Source organism: Filicampus tigris, chromosome 4, assembly GCF_054856515.1.
Source record: "Filicampus tigris isolate MCC_2025a chromosome 4, RoL_Ftig_1.0, whole genome shotgun sequence".
Taxonomy (NCBI): domain Eukaryota; kingdom Metazoa; phylum Chordata; class Actinopteri; order Syngnathiformes; family Syngnathidae; genus Filicampus; species Filicampus tigris.
In genome coordinates, this window is record NC_141220.1 from 14,993,238 (window position 1) to 15,013,571 (window position 20,334).

General features: G+C 39.5%; 1 protein-coding gene across 2 annotated transcripts in view; it reads left to right on the top strand.

Moving 5' to 3' along the window:
* hsd17b12a (hydroxysteroid (17-beta) dehydrogenase 12a) overlaps positions 1–20,334 on the top strand; it is a 28,398-nt gene that overhangs the window by 4,126 nt on the left and 3,938 nt on the right. The window contains exons 1-8 of one of the 2 annotated variants that reach the window (XM_086027493.1): positions 10,136–10,223; positions 15,799–15,845; positions 16,848–16,923; positions 17,251–17,358; positions 18,568–18,632; positions 18,722–18,766; positions 19,056–19,090; positions 20,248–20,329. In XM_086027493.1, the coding sequence (XP_085883619.1) occupies positions 10,187–10,223; positions 15,799–15,845; positions 16,848–16,923; positions 17,251–17,358; positions 18,568–18,632; positions 18,722–18,766; positions 19,056–19,090; positions 20,248–20,329 (495 nt within the window). In that variant the 5' untranslated portion in view covers positions 10,136–10,186. Of the gene's footprint in view, positions 1–10,135; positions 10,224–15,798; positions 15,846–16,847; positions 16,924–17,250; positions 17,359–18,567; positions 18,633–18,721; positions 18,767–19,055; positions 19,091–20,247; positions 20,330–20,334 lie in introns of those variants that run through there. The other variant, XM_086027492.1, reaches the window with a different exon arrangement.

The following is a 20,334-nucleotide window of genomic DNA, read 5'->3' on the forward strand; positions in this document are numbered from 1 at the left end:
CTTGGAAAAAAGTACCACAAAAAGTCAACATACACCCCCAATGTACTCCATTGCAGTGCATAAAGCCATTTCAACTCGCTAATGTTTAGATTACAAAAGCAGAATACTGTATTTAAAAACGCAGAAACTTACCCCACATTTTTTTTCTCAAAATTAGTGGAACTTCTAAGGATGTTCAGCCTACATCGGATTGTTGGTTTATCTCATGGTTTATAGTCAAACAGTGAATGTTTTATTTAGTTTTTTCCATCACCTCCGTTGTAACGCGTTGCGCAATGGAGGCCCTTTATACTGCATTGTGTCACCTGAATGCTGGTCTCGGTGGGAATGTGGCTGTGAAACCACATTCTCCCCTGTGGCTCTTTGCGTTCTCGATGAAGTCTATACATGTAATTTGCTTCTTAGCAATGTCACAAGCTGCATTCCGCAGGCACTCGCCACATGTGCGTCTTTAAATCTCTACAATGTGTGAGGACAGCCATGAGAAAGTCCGTGTGCGCTTCTCGTAATTTTATAACATGTGGTGGGCTAGTCCAACCGGTTTGTCAGCACGTGCTCAGCCCGTTATGCTTAAATCTGCTAGACAATACTTTTCAAGGAAAGTTCACAGGAATTTAAAAAATAATAGATTTTAATAATGAAATTTAGAGTTGTACGTGTGTTTCTTCGACATGATCACTGTCTTTTTGGGGGAAAAACACTTTCGTCTACGTTTCAAGTAAAAAAAAAAAAAAAAAAAAAAAAAAAAAAAAATTAACAAAAGTTCACCAAATATGTGTTTTATTAGGAATAACAATGATACTCTCGTAGACTTGCACAATTGATCAAATTTTAATTGTGATTGCGATTTTGGATGCCACAAATTAATCTGCTGATATTTGAGGAAAGGTTCTGACTTGATCTGACAATTACAGTTTGAGATGGGTACTGGCCGACTATGGAAAATCTAATTGCGATTATTTTCCTAAAAATTGCAATGATTTCTAAAGAGCTGCTGCTCAATAAAAAAAACAGCATTTTGCTAGGCATTTGTTTTGTCTTCAGTGGGTATCGTTTTATTTACCACAAAATAACTGCATGTTGTCTTCATGCACGCACACACACACGTCACAAAATATTGTCACGATGCAATGAAAAATGCAAAAATGCTTTAAATTTTTGTTTTTGAATGAACACAACTCCAAATTTGGGGAGATTTTTATTGCATTGTTTCTATATTTATCACAAAATAAAACAATTTGTCTCTTGGCAAAAAATGGAGAAAAAAATACACTTTGAAAATACTGCTTCTATTCAATGAAAAATGCATCACTGCGAAATGTGAGTTTTTAAAATGCGTTTTAGGAGGTACCTGGTGTTGGCTTTCGATGTGGATCATTACTTGCACGCTTTAGATTGTTGTGCTTTTCCCACAGAAAACGCATAAATCAGCATTTTGTTTGTGGCAAAACATAATAGTTTTCTTTTGGACTAGAAGAAAACCCTCAGTGCGGAGATGTGTGCTTTTTAGTTAAAAAAAAAAAAAAAAAAAAAAAAACAATGCCATTGCGATTCACTCCACTCAGCAGCTCTGCATTAAGCAGCAGGGATTTTCCCTGGTCTTCCCTTTTTTTGTAGAGCAGGCGACTCTTAGTGGTAGGATTGCGCTTGTGCAGGCAGTGTGAGTCAAGGCGGCTTCCCCCATTCATTTTCTCCTGCGCGCACACTAACAGCTCACTGCATGCATGCCAAAGATGGATGTTTAGTCTTAAAAAAAAAATTGTAACCGGATTTATTTTAAAAATACTGTAGTCAAATATTCTTGTTGCCACAGTGCTTCTTTACAGTGTTATATAAGGCCAGTGTGTGTAAAACTGCATTGTAGGCAAGGCACTGACTGTGTCCCTCTTGTAAATTTATTGAGAAAATGGTGGCATTATATAAGAGGCATGATGCCAGGCTCCATTCATGTACTTGAAGGCAAATGTGCATATAAGTGAATGATGTTTGTGTGTGTGTGCGTGTGTGTGAGGTATATGAATGTCTTAATCCTTGTGAATGTGCTTCCCCCAACAGTTTGTGTGCGTGTGCACGCTTAGTGTGTGTGGGCGGAGAGCGAGAACACCGCTGTTCATGTGCTGAACACGCTCAGTGACACGTGCCGCAGCCGGGGATGCTGGGTAAAAAAAAACAACAAAAAAAAAACTTATGCTTTAGCTTCCCTTTCAACCTCCTCAGCAACACGCGCAGAGCAGAGCAGGATGGGGAGGCTGTTGAGTCGTATGGCTGCAGTTTCTCCTCATTCATTTTTTAAAATTTGTGTTGTCCGCATTGTTTCGGTCCTATTCTGTGTCATTTCTTTACATCATCCCTTTTCCCCTTTTTGTGACGCACAAAAACTAATTGTAAACGATATCATAGCTGTCCCTTGGCAACTTGGCAAACTTGGCAAAAGGAAGCGGTTCGTCTAAAGTAAACAAAAAGCTGTGCCGCGCATTGAATTGGACTTGACTGTAAATATGCATTTAAAGTCAACCCCAAAATATTTTTTTCAAGAATATGTTATATGCAAACCCACTAGTTGAAACAAGATATTCTGAAAAATATTGCGTTTGTGGAATAACACTTATTCCACTCGTTTTTAGTTGTCTCTGGGGGCGGCCATTTTGTCACTTCTGTCGACTGAAAATGACATCACAACTACTCAGGGCTCAGGTAACAACCAATCACGGCTCACCTGTTTTCTGAAGCTGAGCCGTGATTGGTCGTTACCTGAGCCCTGAGCAGTTGTAATGTCATTTTCAGTTGACAGAAGTGACAAAATGGCTGCCGCCAGAGATGGCTAAAAACGGGTGGATTGTGCTGCTTAACCCTTATTCCACAAACGCAATATTAATCAGAATACCGTGTTTCAATTAGTGGGCCTGCTTTCCTCTAAAACCTCGCAGACCACCAGCAAACAAAAATGTCACAATTGAAATCTTGTCATCTCACTTTCCTCACAAATACACTTAAGTGTGTGCATGGCATGACTGTGTAGTTTGAAAGGGAACAGGTGGATGGATGCACAGGTTACCTATGCACTTTTTGACATCTGGAAGAGCATTTGTTTTGTCCGTCACTATACATCACTGGAATAGACAGCTGAACAAAGATGCATTATTTGTCAAATTTGATAATGGTAAATAATTTTCAGACCAATTAAGTGAAGATGACATTCCAAAACTGTCAACCAATTGCCATTGGCATATCATTGTACAAAGGCTGCCACTATCAAAATATTTTTGGAATAGATTATTTATTAGAATCCATTATTTCAAGAGGGGTCACTGATGGTGTAGTGGTACACACGCCTGAGTTGTGTGCGGGCAGTGTGGGATCGGTTCCCGCTCAGTGACAGTGTCTGTGTGTTCCCTGCCACTGGCTGGCGACCAGTTCAGGGTGTAGTCTGCCTTTCGCCCATAGTCAGCTGGGATAGGCTTCAGCACCTCGCCGCGACCCTATATAGGATAAGCGGTTTGGAAGATGACACATTATTTCAATAATGGGAGGATTTGGATCATTTTAAATTTAACGACTGTAAATTATTACTTGATTATTAAAATGGTTGTCCATTTAATTTGGAATTTGATTTGATTTTGTGCACAGCAATGGACAACTTATCAGAATGGTGTTTTGGCCATTGGTTTGTTTAATGACGACAATTGCTTGTTCATATACTGTAATGAATCTAATTGCCTCCAGCCAATCACTGACTGCATTGTTGCCGTGGTGAAGGCCTGAGAATTCCAGTCTAACACCTCCTCAGGTTTAGTGAAGTTCATACACTTTCCATGAGCACATAGTCTCCCTTCTGACATTGTTTGCGATCCAAACAGGTGTCACACTAATTATCTTTTGGCTCCACCACTTCATACTTGATCGACATTCCGTCATGCCTTACTTTAGAAGCTTCTGGTGATTGCGCAACCGTTTAATGTTGAGCCTGTTCTCACTAAGATTTTGTGCAAGGACGTTCTGGCCAATTGTGTTTTTGTGGCAAAATTTAGCCCGCAACATATCTGCCTTGACTGGCGTGGCATTCGTGCTAACGTTGCTGTCAAATACCCGGGACAGATTCAGTTTTGTCAATATTTTGAAACCATTTTCTCCACATTCATAACCAATAGAAATTAAAAGATCTGTCCTAGAAAATGCTTCAAATTCAAAATAGCATGTACTATCGGAAAAAAAAGTTCTCTTGTCTCCGAATGACAAATGTCTGACAGTCTTCGGTCAAAATGCAAAACCTATAAAGAATCGCCACACACTTAATGTACACTGGATTTTGTGGCGTTTGTGTCTAAAGCAAATGCAGACTACAGCTTTGGTTTCTACGACGACTGGTGGCGCTAGGGCGTTTCGACGAAGCCGGGGTTACTCTGTGCTAACTTGACCTTGACCTTTCCGAACCCTCTTGCAACTGATTTTTCCTTTTTTAAAAAACGCCAAATCTAGACACTTTTTGTACTGTTATTGAAGACGTTTGGAGACTCCCTCCAGAGCAGAAAATGTTCACCCCTCTGCGTCCAGACTGTAAATGACTGGCGATTGCGCAAAGCCACCCCTGACTAATTTAACCTTGATTGATTTTAATTTCACACTTGATGGATGGGTAGGCACTCCAGACACCCCATTATTTATAAGCAAATAATTTTAAAAAGTCAATTTTCCAGAATATGCGCCCTTTAAAGTAAAAATGTAACAAAATTAGCACTCAAAAAAATGCAAACACTTGACATGATCATTCCACAATTTTTTTTTTTTAATTTTGTTGTTGTTTATCATTATTTTTCATTTTTTTTGCATGTGTAAAAAGAAGTTCCGGCACACAAAACCTTTTTCTAACCAGTGGAACGTGTAGTGGTGTCTTTGGTTTTGAATGTGACCTGACTTATTTCAACACATTTTGTTGAGGCTGCTCCTTCTTTTGGAGCAAGTGTGTCCATGGAAAAAGTGCTCATTTATGGCACCCTTCACATCTTGCATGACGTTGGGTTGGACGCACATCTTTTGTATGGATCCCCTAAAATGTTGTGCCCTAAAACCTCCCAAGTTGTGTGGTTTCCTCAAAAAATCACCTCAAATAAGTTGAAAGAAATTACATGTCTTTACTTTTGTTGTGGTTTTTTTTCTTATTCTAAGCTATATTTTGCTGCAGATCCAAATATAGATGCTGAATCTGTCTTGGTTGGCTCTGAAGTACAAGTTATCAAGCCTCCCTCCTTCCCTATCAAGCTTTATTTTTGTCGACTTTTATATTACCCATGTGACTTTCTCCCTTGCTATTTAAAGAAATGTGTGTGTGTGTGTGTGCGTTTCCATCTTGTGCTGCGTCCCTCCCTCCTCCCTTCCTCATTGTAACGTAGGAGGCCTCTGCTCGTTGATAGGCGAGTTTGGGGTGCGACAGATTATATAACAAGAGCAGGGCATACGAGGACCGCAGTCTCTCCTCACTGAGAATCTTAATTGAGGATTTGCTGGACACTTATTTCTACTACTGTGTCTTTAAGACTGTGATGACAACCCTTTTATGTCAAACTTTTTTTGGACATTCATGAGCAAGTGATGCTTTGATCGCATAGGAAAGTATTTATTATTATCATCCATCCATCCATTATCCGAACCGTTTATCCTCACAAGGATCGCGGGCGTGCTGGAGCCTATCCCAACTGTCATCGGGCAGTAGGTGAGGTACACCCTGAACTGGTTGCCAGCCAATCGCAGGGCACATAGAGACAAACAAACATACACACCCGCAATTTAGAGTGACCTTAACATAAATGCAGTGGAAATAACAGCAAAAAAGCACACATAGTTTGTCTGTATTCACATTCTCTGGCACGTGTTGCATTCACTGACCCTTAGGCTTTCTGGGACAACTTGACCCATCCTTCCCTTTACACAGTAGCAATTATAGCATTTAGTTTTTTTGTAGAACTGCATGGCAAGTAAATCCTACAATATAATATTTTTTTCCCCCTCCACCAATAATACTACAATATGATACAGTGGATGAAATGCATCTATATCTAGGCTTACTAAGCACAAAGTTGCCCTCAAGGACCTCAAAAGTAGCTCATGGGCCTGTTCTTAAAATGGCTCACCCATTGTCCAAATGCATTGTGTTGCAATCCTAAAAAAATAAAATAGTGCCATTGTCCAATGGGCTGCATCTGTTGCTATTCTTTTTTTTTTTTTTTTTTCCACTATCACTATTCCATTTGTGTAAATGTATAAATGACTGTTGAAGAACGGCATTCAGCATAGTTTAAATGTCAGTATTGGAGTACATGACCAAATGACGTTGTTGGTGGAGAAAAGCTGGTGGCTGCAACAACAATGAAAAAATTCACACCCAATTAATTTGAGCAATTGTGGATTTATTTCCCCCCCTAGAAATGCAAACAAACTGGTAACAAACCATACAAACTGGTAGTCCTTCACATTAATCTGTACCAAATAAATTACCTCCAGTTACAAAAAGGTTGGCGACTTCTGTTAGACCCGCACAATATTGCGGGTCATCATTTGCTCGGATTTATAAGCAATCTTTATTTTTTACTTTACTTACTTTATACTTTATATGCGATTCCCTCATGTGTGAGAAAGGAGAGCCACAGTCACGGATGAACTTTTTTTTTTGTCATGTATTGCATGCCGGGAAAGCAGCAAAACAGAGCACAATCACACACGAGCTGATGTCGTCTACAGCTTGGAGGCGGTCACTCACAGCTTCCCACCAGGCCCCGCCTCTTAAAGGCACGCACAGTATTGACATTTTGTTTGCAACTTTTCATATAAATATGTTAAAATATTTTTTAAAGGGCTGTTTTGATTAGTTTGAATGTGTTTTAAGTGGAGGTGTAAATAAAAGCCAAACTATATAAGTTTTTACATGGTTTGGAACATATGCCCCACGATCAATCAAGGTTCACTATATTAGGGGAAAAAAAGGACCTATGATGCTCACTAAGTAAGTGAAAAAGGTCAAACCTTATTCGACAGACAACTATAAGCTATATTTAGTTTAATTCCTCCTGTTCCCCATCATGATTCCAAGCGTGTGTGTGTCTGTGTGTGTGCGTGGTGTTTCCCAGCATGCAGCGTGGATGCTGCAGCCCCGGTTGTCGTGGAGATGATGCTGACGGTGACGCTGGTGATCTTGTTTGGTATTCAGGTGCATGCGGCAGGCAAGCATGCAAGGCGGGAGGCGATGGATGGATTGGGGGGGGGGGGGCGGGGGGGTAGAGGGTGGGTGGGGGTTTAGCTCCCAGACGAGGCAGTCGCTGCTATTTTTACTCCTCCTGCTGCTTTTTTTAGAGCCGCGCCGTAGCGAGCAGGCAGCGGCCGCTCCTCAGCCCAGGGAGGTAGGATGGAGGGGGGGAGACAAAAGGCTGGGTGATGTCAATAGCCTTGGATGTGACGTGCGGCGTTCACGATGCGAAAGCGCCCCCCTCAGGCCGCTCTCGGTGCTTGAGAGCAGCATGATGTGAATGGGCCAACTTGGCTGCAAAAGCTGGTTTGGCTGCTGGTCGGAGATGTTAATTCAATATGGATGTTGTTGTTATGGTTAAGGCTGTTTCTAATCATTTGATCACCTACATGTAGCTGCATATAGTAGAATTGAATGGGACGAAGCACTGCCACAAATAGCGAAAATTCGATTAAATGACCTCCTCCCCATAAAGCGTTTGTAACTGCCTACAGGTGCTGTCAAAGCACTTAAAACCAAATTAATTCAACCTAACATCATCAAGATGGACCACCTATAAAAGAGTTGTTCAAAATTAGCCCCTTAATTCCAGTCAAAGGAACTCTGAACACTTCAGCATAGCATGAGATTTTTGGATCGGTTAGTAATATTTTGCTTGCCATTTTTTACTGAACAGGGTTTGGAATGTTTAGGGCAGTAGTAAATATTTTAGTCATAGAGGGTCAAAATATATGACAGCCTTCAGAATGATGCACTATGCTACATTGAGAGCCATTACTACTCTTTTTTTCTTTCTTGTTTTTTTTTTTTTTTTTAGCTACAGGCAAGGGTTGAATCATTAGGAACAGCCCTCTGTGCACTGCATTTAAAGCCTCATAAGATTGTGCAAGTGTACCTAATATTGCGCAGATAAGAATACATGTGAATGCTTTCATGCAGCTTCGTATATATCTTGAATTAAAACGAGAAATGCCTGTACACTGAATAAAGGAGCTTGGTGTCGTCCTGCTCCCAGCGTGCCAGAGCCCACTTACACTCACGCACACACTACAGGCAATACACGCGCACGCACGCATGCAACTGTTATTGAGAGAATGGTGCTATTATATAATAGGTGGGAGGAATGTTGTCATTCATAAGTACAGCACGAGGGTAGGGAGATGTGCGTGAAAGAGGAGGAGGAGGCGGCGGCGGCGGCATCTATTCTGCCGAGGGAGGGCTGAGGGTTTGCTAGGGGGTGCTATAGCTTAGCTCCGGAATACCAATAGCACCCTGCAAGAAATTGTTTTATTTCTTTATATATATTGTGAATGGGAATGGTCCATGTATATTTTTCATTGTATATTTGAACATTTGGAACTTGCTTGGCTGTCAGACAAGTGTAAAACATTAACACATGAAGTCAAATTAAGCTACTCATCCGTGTTGGGTAATCAGGGAGATAATGTTGCTTCACATTGTGAAACATAGTTTGAGTACATCCTCTTTATACTGTGTGTTTAGTTGTGTGTGTGTGTGTGTGTGTGTGTGTTAGGGATGAGCAATTAATTGTAATTCAATTGTGATTTTGATTTTGGCTTCTTGATGTTTAAAACATTCTAACTGAACAAAACCGATTAAGCAGAACAGCGTGGTGCGTTTGTAAGTTCCCAGCGTTGTGGAAAGTACCTTGAATGCATCGGGTTGCTTGTGTAGCAAGTATGTAGCGTATGTGATTCTGCCATCCCTGAGTGTGCTTTAAACTGTTTCGTGACACCCTTGTTGGAGTTTACTGGAAAACTAAATGCACAACAAAAATAATTACACACAATGTATATTTAATACAGGACATGCTTCCTTTTTAAAATAACGATAATGCTAAAGTCAATGTAAAATGTCATTCACGTTCTAACGGGAAATTAGCATTGGCTTCAGGAGTGATATTCCTTCAAATAACGAATATTCACACATAAATGCTGTAGGAACACATAGGTGACATTACAATTCTCAGAGGCGCAAATTCTTCCCAATCTGTGAAAAATGAGTTATATTTAAGGAGGATTCAATCGCAACTTTCTTCTCATTTTTTGTACTCCATCCATGTATGGCACCACACTGCCCCGACGAGGTCAAATTTCAGGGCTAATGGCTAATGGGTGGGCCTGGAAAAATAAGGGTGGGCCTGAATATTTCTCCCTGAGCACAATCCTCCTGTGCCGACACATCGTGTATTGAAATAAAATGACAAAGTGGATAATATGAAGTTCAGATCTTCTTTAGACAACCACAATTATGCCATTCTTGATATTCAATAAATTAAAAAACACATCCAACCATCCATCCATTATCGATACCGCTTATCCTCACAAGGGCCGCGGGGCGTGCTGGAGCCTATCCCAGCTGCCTTCGGGCAGTAGGCGGGGGACACCCTGAATCGGTAGCCAGCCAATCGCAGGGCACACAGAGACAAACGTCATTAGAAAACAAAACAAAAATTCAATAATAATTTTTCTAATAATTGAAAAGTATATATTTTTTTCATGAATCTCACTGGGTGGGCAGTCTGTCAATCTGGGTGGGCACCCAGGCCCACCCACGCCCCTGGTTCAAAACGTGCCGGAAGCGCCTGTATTTTTTTTATTCTTTTAATTTTTTATTTTTTGGCATAGTACAATGTTTTGATTATTTTGTAATTGCTATTATTTTAGTATATTATTATTTAACTTTCTTAATTTAATTTCTCATTGTCCTTTCAAGTTAGATTCAACCCATTGATGCCGGGAGTGCATAACCGTGTTTCTACCACTAAAGTCGGGAGTGCTGTTATGTGTTTCTACCTTTACAGCCGGTAAGGCGTTGACGTAATTTAATTTTGAACCAATTCTCCGTCTCTTAGCCAATGAAATGCATCAGAATATGCACGTGACGGTGTCGTGAATTCTGTAGGATGTCCCGGAATTTTCCCGAGCAGTAATGGCGGACTCAGACGATCGCGGGAGCTCTGAACTATGTAAGTGATGGTACTGATATAGATGACGCGCTTGTGGATTTTGAACTAGTCGAACATGATGTATGTTTGTAGACAATGACGATATCGACGGCTTTGTAACAGAACAGAGGATGGTAATTACCACTCATTTTAGGAAATTAAAAAAATAGTACATGTCTTGCACTGACACTTTATTTTTACATTTTTGATTGAAACAGTAAATAATAACATATTCGGGCCATGTGAAAGCCATGTCCAAGCTGTCAAATTATTTTGGATTTATGTTTCTATCTGCTACAGGGGCTGAGATATTAATTATTTTGTAGGTTTTGAATTTCCGGGAAAACTTCAGGTTTTAGAGGGTGATTCTAAAGTCGCCTTTAGGTTTGAGAGAGATGTTTCGCCAGGCGCTTTAGGCCTGAATGGGATAAAGTTGAGTTTTCCAGGATTCAAGGAATTTTACTTTCCTCACATTTCAAGTATACAAAGATCCGGGGACTTTTTTTTTTTCCTATTCCAATGTAAATTTCCACAAGATATGGCACGAAATATGATGCCCGGGGTCCCAGGTTAGCCCAGTAAGTCGCAAGACTTGTGAAAATGAAGAGAGAGCAATAAAATAAACATAATAATGAGATAAGGGCGATGCTTGTATTCATAGGTTGAAAGAGTGCAAAGATGCAAGGCATCACAGGTATTTACAAAGTTATTTTGTACTTGGAAAAAAAGATGAGCGAATAAAGTGTTCAACGTGCAGGGATGAATGTACATGAGACTACGATAGTTTTGAGTAGATATGTTTTAATTGTTGAATAAATACTCAGTTTTCGAAATCAATGAATAATTGTTTTATCAATTGATTTCAATCTCAATCAAAATAATTGGGATTTATTATTATACTCATACCTATTGTATGTTTCACTCCAACTCTATGGTTATCATTTTCTCTGGTAGCTTTTTCAGCGGTGCTTGCTGAGCTGAGGTGAGCAGTCATTACAGAATCCAAATATTTTACTGAGCAGCCAGGACAGAGCACTTATCTGTGATCACTTACCATTTAAGGGCATTTAAAGTAACATTGCTCAACTGTGTTCACCCAAGTGTTGCATCACTTGTCATTCCACAGCCCATTACCGATCCTGTCAATATAAAAGTGACATCAGCCTATTAGCCCCACCCAGCCTCTGATCACCTGGCATGCTTGACATGCCCTCGTGCACATACTACAGCTTCAGGACAACTGACGTGTGCCTCGTCGCGTGACACTCTTCAACGCACTAACGAAGTGGCTCTTGTGAGCATGTGGACCATCCACCTATTTGTTGTTTGGTAAACCATTCAAATATATCTTTTGTTTTGAAATATTTACTATTTGTACTTACTTTATCTAATATTCAACCCTAACCCATAAAATGATTGTAATTGTTTTTTTCTCCCACTCCATTTCCAAAGAATTATACTGTATGTATTTGTTTAAATGTTCATTTCTCATTAGCTCTATTTAGTGACTTTAGGTCAGTAAAATACCACTCTACATATACATTTCTGTATTTTATACTAATAGTTATTTTTACCTTCTCAAATTATTAGTGACGTAACTCACAACACCAAAATATTACACATTATGATAAATGATAAAGGAGTGGGCTGCGAGGTATAATTCTAGAATTTTTGTAGCAGATGTAAATAGGGTACTATCAAAGATTTTAAAAATTGATTAATTGAGTACTTGGACAAAAATGTATTTCGCATTAAAGTTTTTTTTGGTTACTGAATCATTAGTGTGATTAAACAAAACCAAATGAAGCGCAATTAAGCAACACATGAGAGGGAGTGGTGTACTCTCCAATATTTTTGACACAGAGCACTACTTTGTTACTGATAAATGCGCAGGCAGGACGAAAGGTTTGATAGACACGAACGAGGCTGCTTCAGGTTCAAGTACGTGTCAATTACAGGTTATTCACACTAAGGCTGCACATAACGACTATTTTCGGAACAGACTAAACTGACTCATTTTGCCATAAATTGACTATGATTCAGTAACTGGTTTGGTCCATAACATGTCAGAAAATAGGCAAAAATGTTAATCATTGTTTTCCAAAGTCAAAGCAGATGTTGACAACTATATTTTGAACATGACGATTATCTGTCTGCTTTCTTGGAGGATTACAGACATCAGTGATTCATTACTGCTGAGATCCTGAAATTAGAATTTGATGCTTGTTTGGTTCCCCTCTTTGGCTGTTTTATTCGTCCTCCCCCTGTGCCATGCATTGGTATGATCCGCTCCCATTGAGGCTTTTGTGTCGCAGTGTTTCATTCTTAATATCAAGGAGAATGGGGATGGAGAGTTCATTGTGTGTGTGTGTGTGTGTGTCATGACAACGAAAGAGTCAGATTTTAAAAATAAATTCTGCTCGCCTTTTTCACTTTTTGACTTTGTGCTACTCTTGCTCGCCTTCCTCTCTTCCCTCCCTCCTTCCATCCCTCCCTCCCTCCGTGTCTCTATTTCGCTTTCTCCTTCACACGGTCCTTCTCCTGCTTCGCTCCACTTCTATTTTTAGACGCCCCCAGGATCCCTCCGCATCCCGCCAGCCCCTCTTCTTCCTCCTCCTCCTCCTCTTCCTCATTCGTTTGTCATCGCTCCCTCCCTCTCGTCTCTGCGCCTCTCCTCTCGCCTGTTGCCAGAGAATGTCCTCTATGCCTCCATGAATCTTTCATCAACTGATCATAGATGCGATGAGCGCTATTAGCTTTCTTTTTAAGTGTTTGGCATCATCATCATCATCAAATTCATCAACTTGAGGCTTGACAAACACACTCGGCGTCCGCCAACGTATGTTTCCCTTAATTGGCGTTTGACAAACTGTGGAACATTGATTGCTAGTGGTCTCCAGGAAAACCCCAAGTGTAGGGGCGGGGCTACGCGGTTGCCAGGGGTGCCCATGGCCAGCACACGTCTAGGGGAACATTTGAATACCTGTGACTTTCCTGCCATTTTCACGTGATGCAGTATTTTTAGATCACTTGATATTGATTCATTTATAATGACTGCATATCTAAATAACAAATTCATAATGAATCTAAATGCAAACTCTAAAAGAATCTACCATTAGTGAAGAATATTGGATTCTTACAGTCAATGTCATTCAAAATCATTAGCTAGCAAGCAACTTAGTTTGGCTTGATCCTGCTTGTGTTATGAGTGTTTTGAGCAATGTTTTGGATATTTACACATTTTATTTGACGAACCCTGACTGTGGACTGTATGATAAACAATGACCTCTGTAGGGCTGTGAGATCTGCAGACTTGAGTCAATTAGTGGAGCTCAGAGTTCAAGGTAAACATGGTGAAGCTGCATTTAGATGTAATGCTGCACACAGATGGAATAAGCTCCCATCAGAAGGGAAGTCAGCCCCGAGTGTAAATGCTTTTAAATCCAGGTTAAAAACGTAGCTTTTTTTGGAGAAACTTTCCAAATACGTCTGTTTATTTTACTCATTTGCTAGCTTGTGCATTTAATATTAGCGTTACATCATGGAGACAACTTGACATGCGTTAAGAGTCAGTCATCGATGGATGTAACGGAGAGAATGCGCTACGTCATCACTTCGAGCCATGTGCTAGTTGTAAGCCGACGCGACATTTGTTCATTCATTTCCACCATGCCGTCGTCAAATTTCGTGTGCGTTCTTAAAACCACGCGTCACTACTATTAAAACACAATGACTATTATTTACATTTATGTCTTTCCCGCGTCGTCTCATTTGTTGATGTCCTCGTTTCTGCCGCCATTTGTAATTTGTTGCCGAGGGGTCGTGTGTAGAATCTAGGGAGGTCGGGGTCTGTCTTCGAGCTGCAGGGCCATACACCCCTTGTCTATGACCCTACCCCTAAAGATTACCGAGAATTGGGACAAGTCTTGGTCCTCGTGAACGCACATTTCTAGAGGGAAGGGACAAGGTGAGACTTATGGGGCAGTAATGGGATTGAGCATAAGTCTCTGTGTTGTTTGCACCGTTCAAGTTCCATGTTTTTTAGATCTAAACATATGCATTAAGGATAGCGCCATACCAGTTCCAGCAGATGGTGCAGTGGTGAAAAGTATTACCATTGCTAAAAAAAAAAAATGCATTTAATTTTCCCTATTGTACTATATTTCAAGTTGGTTTTAATGTCCTGTCCCTGCAACACGTCTTCAAACTTTGCTGTTTAATCTACGTTGTATCAGTGTTACAAAATACAGTATATGGTTTATAAAAACTATATATATTTTCTTTCTGCAGCCTCTTCCATTTGTTTGGCTAATGTTAGCACTTTTAGCTCGGATGCTATGCTAGTTTGCTTCCTGGTGAATGCTTGCTCTGCTAATTTCAGTTAGCTTGTTTATAGCATTTTGCGTTACATTGTTGTTCATGCTAACAACAATGTGGCTTGTAGAACTTAATTAGATAAAATTATACACCTAGGAGCAACATTTTGGTGTTAAAATATACGTAGTTTTATTGTCTTGTTTTCCATTAACAGTGACAGTTTCAAGCGAGCACGTTTTTCCTCTAGTTTGGAGAACCATGTCAGCGAGAGAGTGAGAACAAGAGCCAATGAATATAAAATTTCTAATGTGTGTTTGTTTGAAGTGAAAGTGTCATTTAACAAGTTTATCTGTAAATTTTTTTTTTTTTTTATATGGTCTCAGATTTTTACCTATTCTGGGCGGGTCTGGAGCGAATCCACTAACGGGTCACTCTCCGTTTTAACCTACTCTCGTTGGCCATTCTCCTATTGTGGGGCACAAATGATTTTTTCCCGACAAATTCTGCCCAGCAACATACGGCTAAGCCTTGTTGTTGAATTTCCATTGGGATGCGATTGAATTCACCTATTTGTAGGCAAATGTGAGCATGAATTATTTGGGTGGTAGAGCATCTACAGAACATGCTGTACTGTGCACTGTACAGGTATGTTTCATGAGAGAAACCTTTCCCTAGGTTTCGTTGACTTAACGCTCGTCCTCGGCCTTTATCCCACATGTATTGTATGCAATGATCCCGCTAAGCTTTGAAAAGCTGCTCCTGTCCACCTGTGATGACAACATGCATCTTATCCACAAGCATCGCAATTGTGTCACAGATAATCTCCGTCACATTGGAGTTTAGCCAATGCTCACTCGCCATGACAAGCAGTCCAACCTGAAGTCGGGGTCTGGCCATAAACCAGGTTCACTTTTTTGTGTCCGTGCAGTTAAGCAGCATGTTTATGACTTTATGCCATCCCACTGGGTTATGCAGAGTTCAGCTATTACTGTTTTTTTTGTTTTTGTTTTTAAATACAATTGAGTTTACAACACAGTTCATTAAATAAAATATATTCTAAAATATGAAGAAAATCTGTCAAATGAAGACATACAAAAATGATTGGAAATTTAGGGATGGACAAAAGCGGGCAAATTTAAAAGTGTAAAATGTATACATACACTCACTTTGTTTTTAACTTTTTTTTTTCCTATTCACTGTTTGTAATGTCTACTAAGCAATGTGAACTTGTACTAAAACCCTTGACTGACCTTTAGCCTACCCTCTCTGCTTTTTCCAGTTGTGACGGGAGCCACAGATGGTATTGGGAAATCCTACGCGGAGGAGGTGAGTCTCCTGAAAACATGTTTTCCTCTTTTCTTAAAATAAAATAAACATTTCTTTTACTATTTTTGACAGAGGCTGGTGACTCATGCGTACAAACAACACAGGGTTCAATCAAAGGCCACAGCCACTCTATGCACATGGTGCTTGTATAGGGGGGAAAAATATACACTTATAATGACTTTTAAATATTTCGTTTAATGCTTTTTTTTGTTGTGCTACCCTTTAGTAAACGATAGTGTTCCGTCACTGGATTGTAGTTCACAGTAGGCTTGCCTGCTATATTGCTAGATTTTTTAATTTATTTTTAAAGCAAACATTTATATGGCTTTTTACAATATACTTATTGTAATTCCCTCGCATGTGGGCAAAGGAGAGCCACAGTCACCTATGCACTTTTCGGCTGTTTATTGAATTCCAGGAAACGGTAAAACACATGGCGACGCTGAGCACACTCACTGGTGTAGGCCATAGCCTGGGTTCATACACTCAAAAGCCACCCCACCAGGCCCTGCCTGGACAGACACTACAAGTACATGCTTTCTATACATTTTAGAGTTGCAATTTGCTTTTTTTTTGTATTCAGATATGTTGATGCATTTCTTAAATTAGTTTTTCAAAAGTTCAAATGTTTAAAGCGTGTGGCAGGGGTAAAAAGAAAACATTTTTTTTTTTTTTTTATATATGGTTGCTCTATAATGCGGATTTCCACATGTGTGTGTACTGGAACATATCCCCGCAATAAAGGGGAGTTTACTGTCTGGAGTTTTCACAACCCTTCGGCCTGCAGTTATTTTGTTAAAATCATTTATCAATCAATCAAATAATCACATTTTATTGATATATTTTTATATATCCACGTAACTGCATCTTTTACCCTACATTAAAGGTGTTTTCATTGTTTGAAAACGGATTTAGGTGATACACTTTGGGGGGGGAAACAAAAGAAAACATGAAAGATTTTGTATTATTTGTTAGTCGTTACCTGACGCGTTTTCCTTCCAGCTTGCTCGTCGAGGGTTTGCCATGGTGTTGATCAGCCGCTCCCAACACAAGCTCGATGACGTGGCCAGATCACTTGGTCAGTGTGCAAGTTTGAACAACACAGTCTTATTGGGATTGGAAATAATCTAGTCAAACTGTCATTCAGTTGCTTCTGGGCTGTTTTTTCAACAATTTTTCTGCACTTCCATCAAAAGAGTTTTGGGACTTGCAATGACAACTAGTCTGCTTTGCTGGTCTGCAGCCCCCTCTGCTGTTTAATTTTGACATTGCAGTAAGATTCTTACAAGAATCCTAATGCCCAGTATTCTATTTGTTTTTGTCTTACTGCTAAGTAATTGCTTTTCGCACACTAAATGTTATAAATAAATACAAAATGAAAACAAATCTTTACTTTCTGCCACAGAGGACCAGTTTGGAGTGGAGACAAAGACCATTGCGGTGGACTATGGCAAGACCAACATTTACCCCTCCATCGAGGCGGGACTGTCAGGCTTGGAGATCGGTGTCCTTGGTAAACAATTTAGATATTTACTATATTAGCTTTTAAGGGACCATGTTTGTTTTAATTTTACAGCAATGTTGCTTTTGTCATTAATGTACTGAACCTTCATCATATGCTTGTTTCTTCGATGTCACTAAAAATGTTCATGGGTCAATGTGACTTGCTTACAAAACATGTTTAACCATGAAAAAATAGACCATTTGAAAATCCTTGAAATAAAATGGGTGTATTTTTAAATTTGAAAAAAAAAAAAAAAAAAAAACACTATTTTTGTGACTATTGGAAAATCCCTGAAATATGTTTTTGACTAAACTCCTCTAGACACGTAGACAATGTTGTTGATTTGCAAAAAAATACAACAAAAAACAAGGAGAAATTAGACATTCCCTCCCATTTTTTTGAGGCCCTTGTGTCACTGCAAGGTCAATATTTTGAACTCATTCACTGCCATTGGCAAATTGAGTTGTCTTTTCACAGTCCAGCCATTCAATTCCAGGAATTTATTTACATGTTTTTCATTTTTTTTTAATATTAGGGTAAAAAGGGGTCTGAAAATGTGTGGCAGTGAATGAGTTAATACATTTAAAAAACAACAACAACAAAAACCCACACATTTGAAATGCTGAAAAAAAGTGGAAGGCCATTCTGAAAGTATTTTTCCCGCAGGTAAAATTGTATATTAAAGAATAAAAGAACGAGGGCAACATTTGTTTTTACACTCTAAAAACATTAGAGGACGAGTCAAAAAAATTAAGAATACAACACCTAAGGCCCTCATTTATTGTATGTTTTTGTTACATTTGTATAATAATTTTTTTCGATTGGATCAACAGCCGTAAATTTAAAACACAAGTCTCCAGTAGATGGATTCATTCTAGTACTAAAGCAAAAAAGGACACCAAAACAAAATGTACAATAAGGTTATATACATTGAGCAATAGTTCATAGAGCAATAGTGTGTGTGATTTATTTATTTTTTTTTTTTTTTAATAAATATGGCAGAGTCTATTGTAGTTTGTGTGAGAAGAACATTTAAGAACTGTTTGTCCTTGTTTTAAATTCAGTTGCTCTACTGGTTGTAAGGTGTGGCTGACTGGATAGTTTCTTTCCTTTGCTTCTACTGCCCCCTTCCCGACACTTTTAGTGTCACATTTACTTGTGGCGCTTTTTTTTCTGTACACAAATTGAAACGTTTTCTTTTGTGTGTGTGTTTACCAGTCAATAATGTTGGTGTGTCCTATCCATACCCCGAGTACTACCTCCACATTCCGGATCTGGACAATGTATGTATGATGTTTTTTGTTGTTGTTGTTTTTTCTTTTTGTAGAGATCAAGCAAAATTGTAATGTTATGTGCCGAATGTGTGTTTCAGTTCATCACCAACATGATCAACGTCAACATGACTTCAGTGTGCCAGGTAATCTTGATCCATTTGAGCCTACAACCTCCATATGAATGCCATTGTGGTGCTCCTCTGCTGCTGCTGCTATTTCTTCTTTGGTGGTACAGTACTTGCAGTGTCTCGCTGGTTCCCAAAGCAACGGTGGACTACACCAACGCCGTCTGCACCCGCCACCCACCCACGCATCTCTCCCTCCTTTCCCCACACTCTCTACTTCGCTTCTCTTTTCTAATTCATTCACTCGGTCAGGCTCCTACATTTGTTTTATGAGCTTTTACACGCTAACTTGTCTGTCGTCCACCAGATGACCCGCCTGGTGCTGCCCAGAATGGCTAACAGGTGAGTTTCCTCCTTTTTTTTTTATTTTCTTAATGCACCTTGATGTCAGATTGTTGTTATAAAAAAGGAGCTTTTAGGTATGAAGTATCAGCAAGTCTTTCCCCGCCATCGCAGCTTCCTCTTCTCCTTCCTTTTGTTCACAAATGCTGACGAGCTTTCAATTCACACAAAGTGCCCTCCCCGCCCCAATTGGCCCGCCACGTGGTCACGTGACCGGCGCCGGCCAATGGAGTCGTAGGCACATTCTGGAGCCGTGTGAGGGGTGTGTTCGTGCATGTGTGTCTCTCTTGCTCGCTCGCTTTAGACTACATCATTGCAGCAACAGGCTGCCATGGCAACGCACAGTGCCACACACTGCGTGTGTGTTTGAGAGGGCAGACGAAGGGTTCCCTGGGAAATTGTTGATGCGATTTGATCCAAAAATAGATGCATAGAAGAGGTTTAAACACTTGAAACTGCTTCCTGTGAATACATTTTCTAAAATAAAACATGTATATCTGCGCGTGTGTGTGTGTGTGTATACAATATATATATATGTATGTATGTGTGTATTTATATGTGTATATATATATATATATACATGTATGTATATGTGTATATATTTATGTATGTATATATATATATATATATATGTATATATATATACATGTATGTATATGTGTATATATTTATGTATGTGTATGTATGTCTGTGTATATGTACATGTATGTATGTGTGTGTGTGTATATATGTATATATTTACAGTATATGTATGTGTATATATTTAACAACATAACATAATCGTAAAGAAAAATATATTCGGACGTTTTGACTCTAAATGCTCCAATAGTTGCCATTGGATCGTTATCCCGGGCAAACATGAGGGCGTTTGTGAGCGCAGTCTTACCAAAACTGTGTTTAATGTACTATTTACAAGCTGTATGGGGAACAAACAAACAAAAACAGATTGTGGTGGTGGTGGTGTTGTTGTTTCAATGGCAAGATATGACATTTCACCTGGAGTTAGCTGGATGTGACTTTTTTTAGTTTTTAAGTGTGCCATTTGTTGTCTTCTGCCTCATTCTTTTCAGAGTGCACATTGCTACTTGCACAAACAGTTGATCAACCAAACACCATTTCAATTTGTTTTGTTTCTGTGTCAATCATTGTTGTTACAGATCCAAAGGCGTAATACTCAACATCTCCTCAGCCAGTGGCATGTACCCTGTCCCTCTGCTCACCATCTACTCTGCCACAAAGGTTTG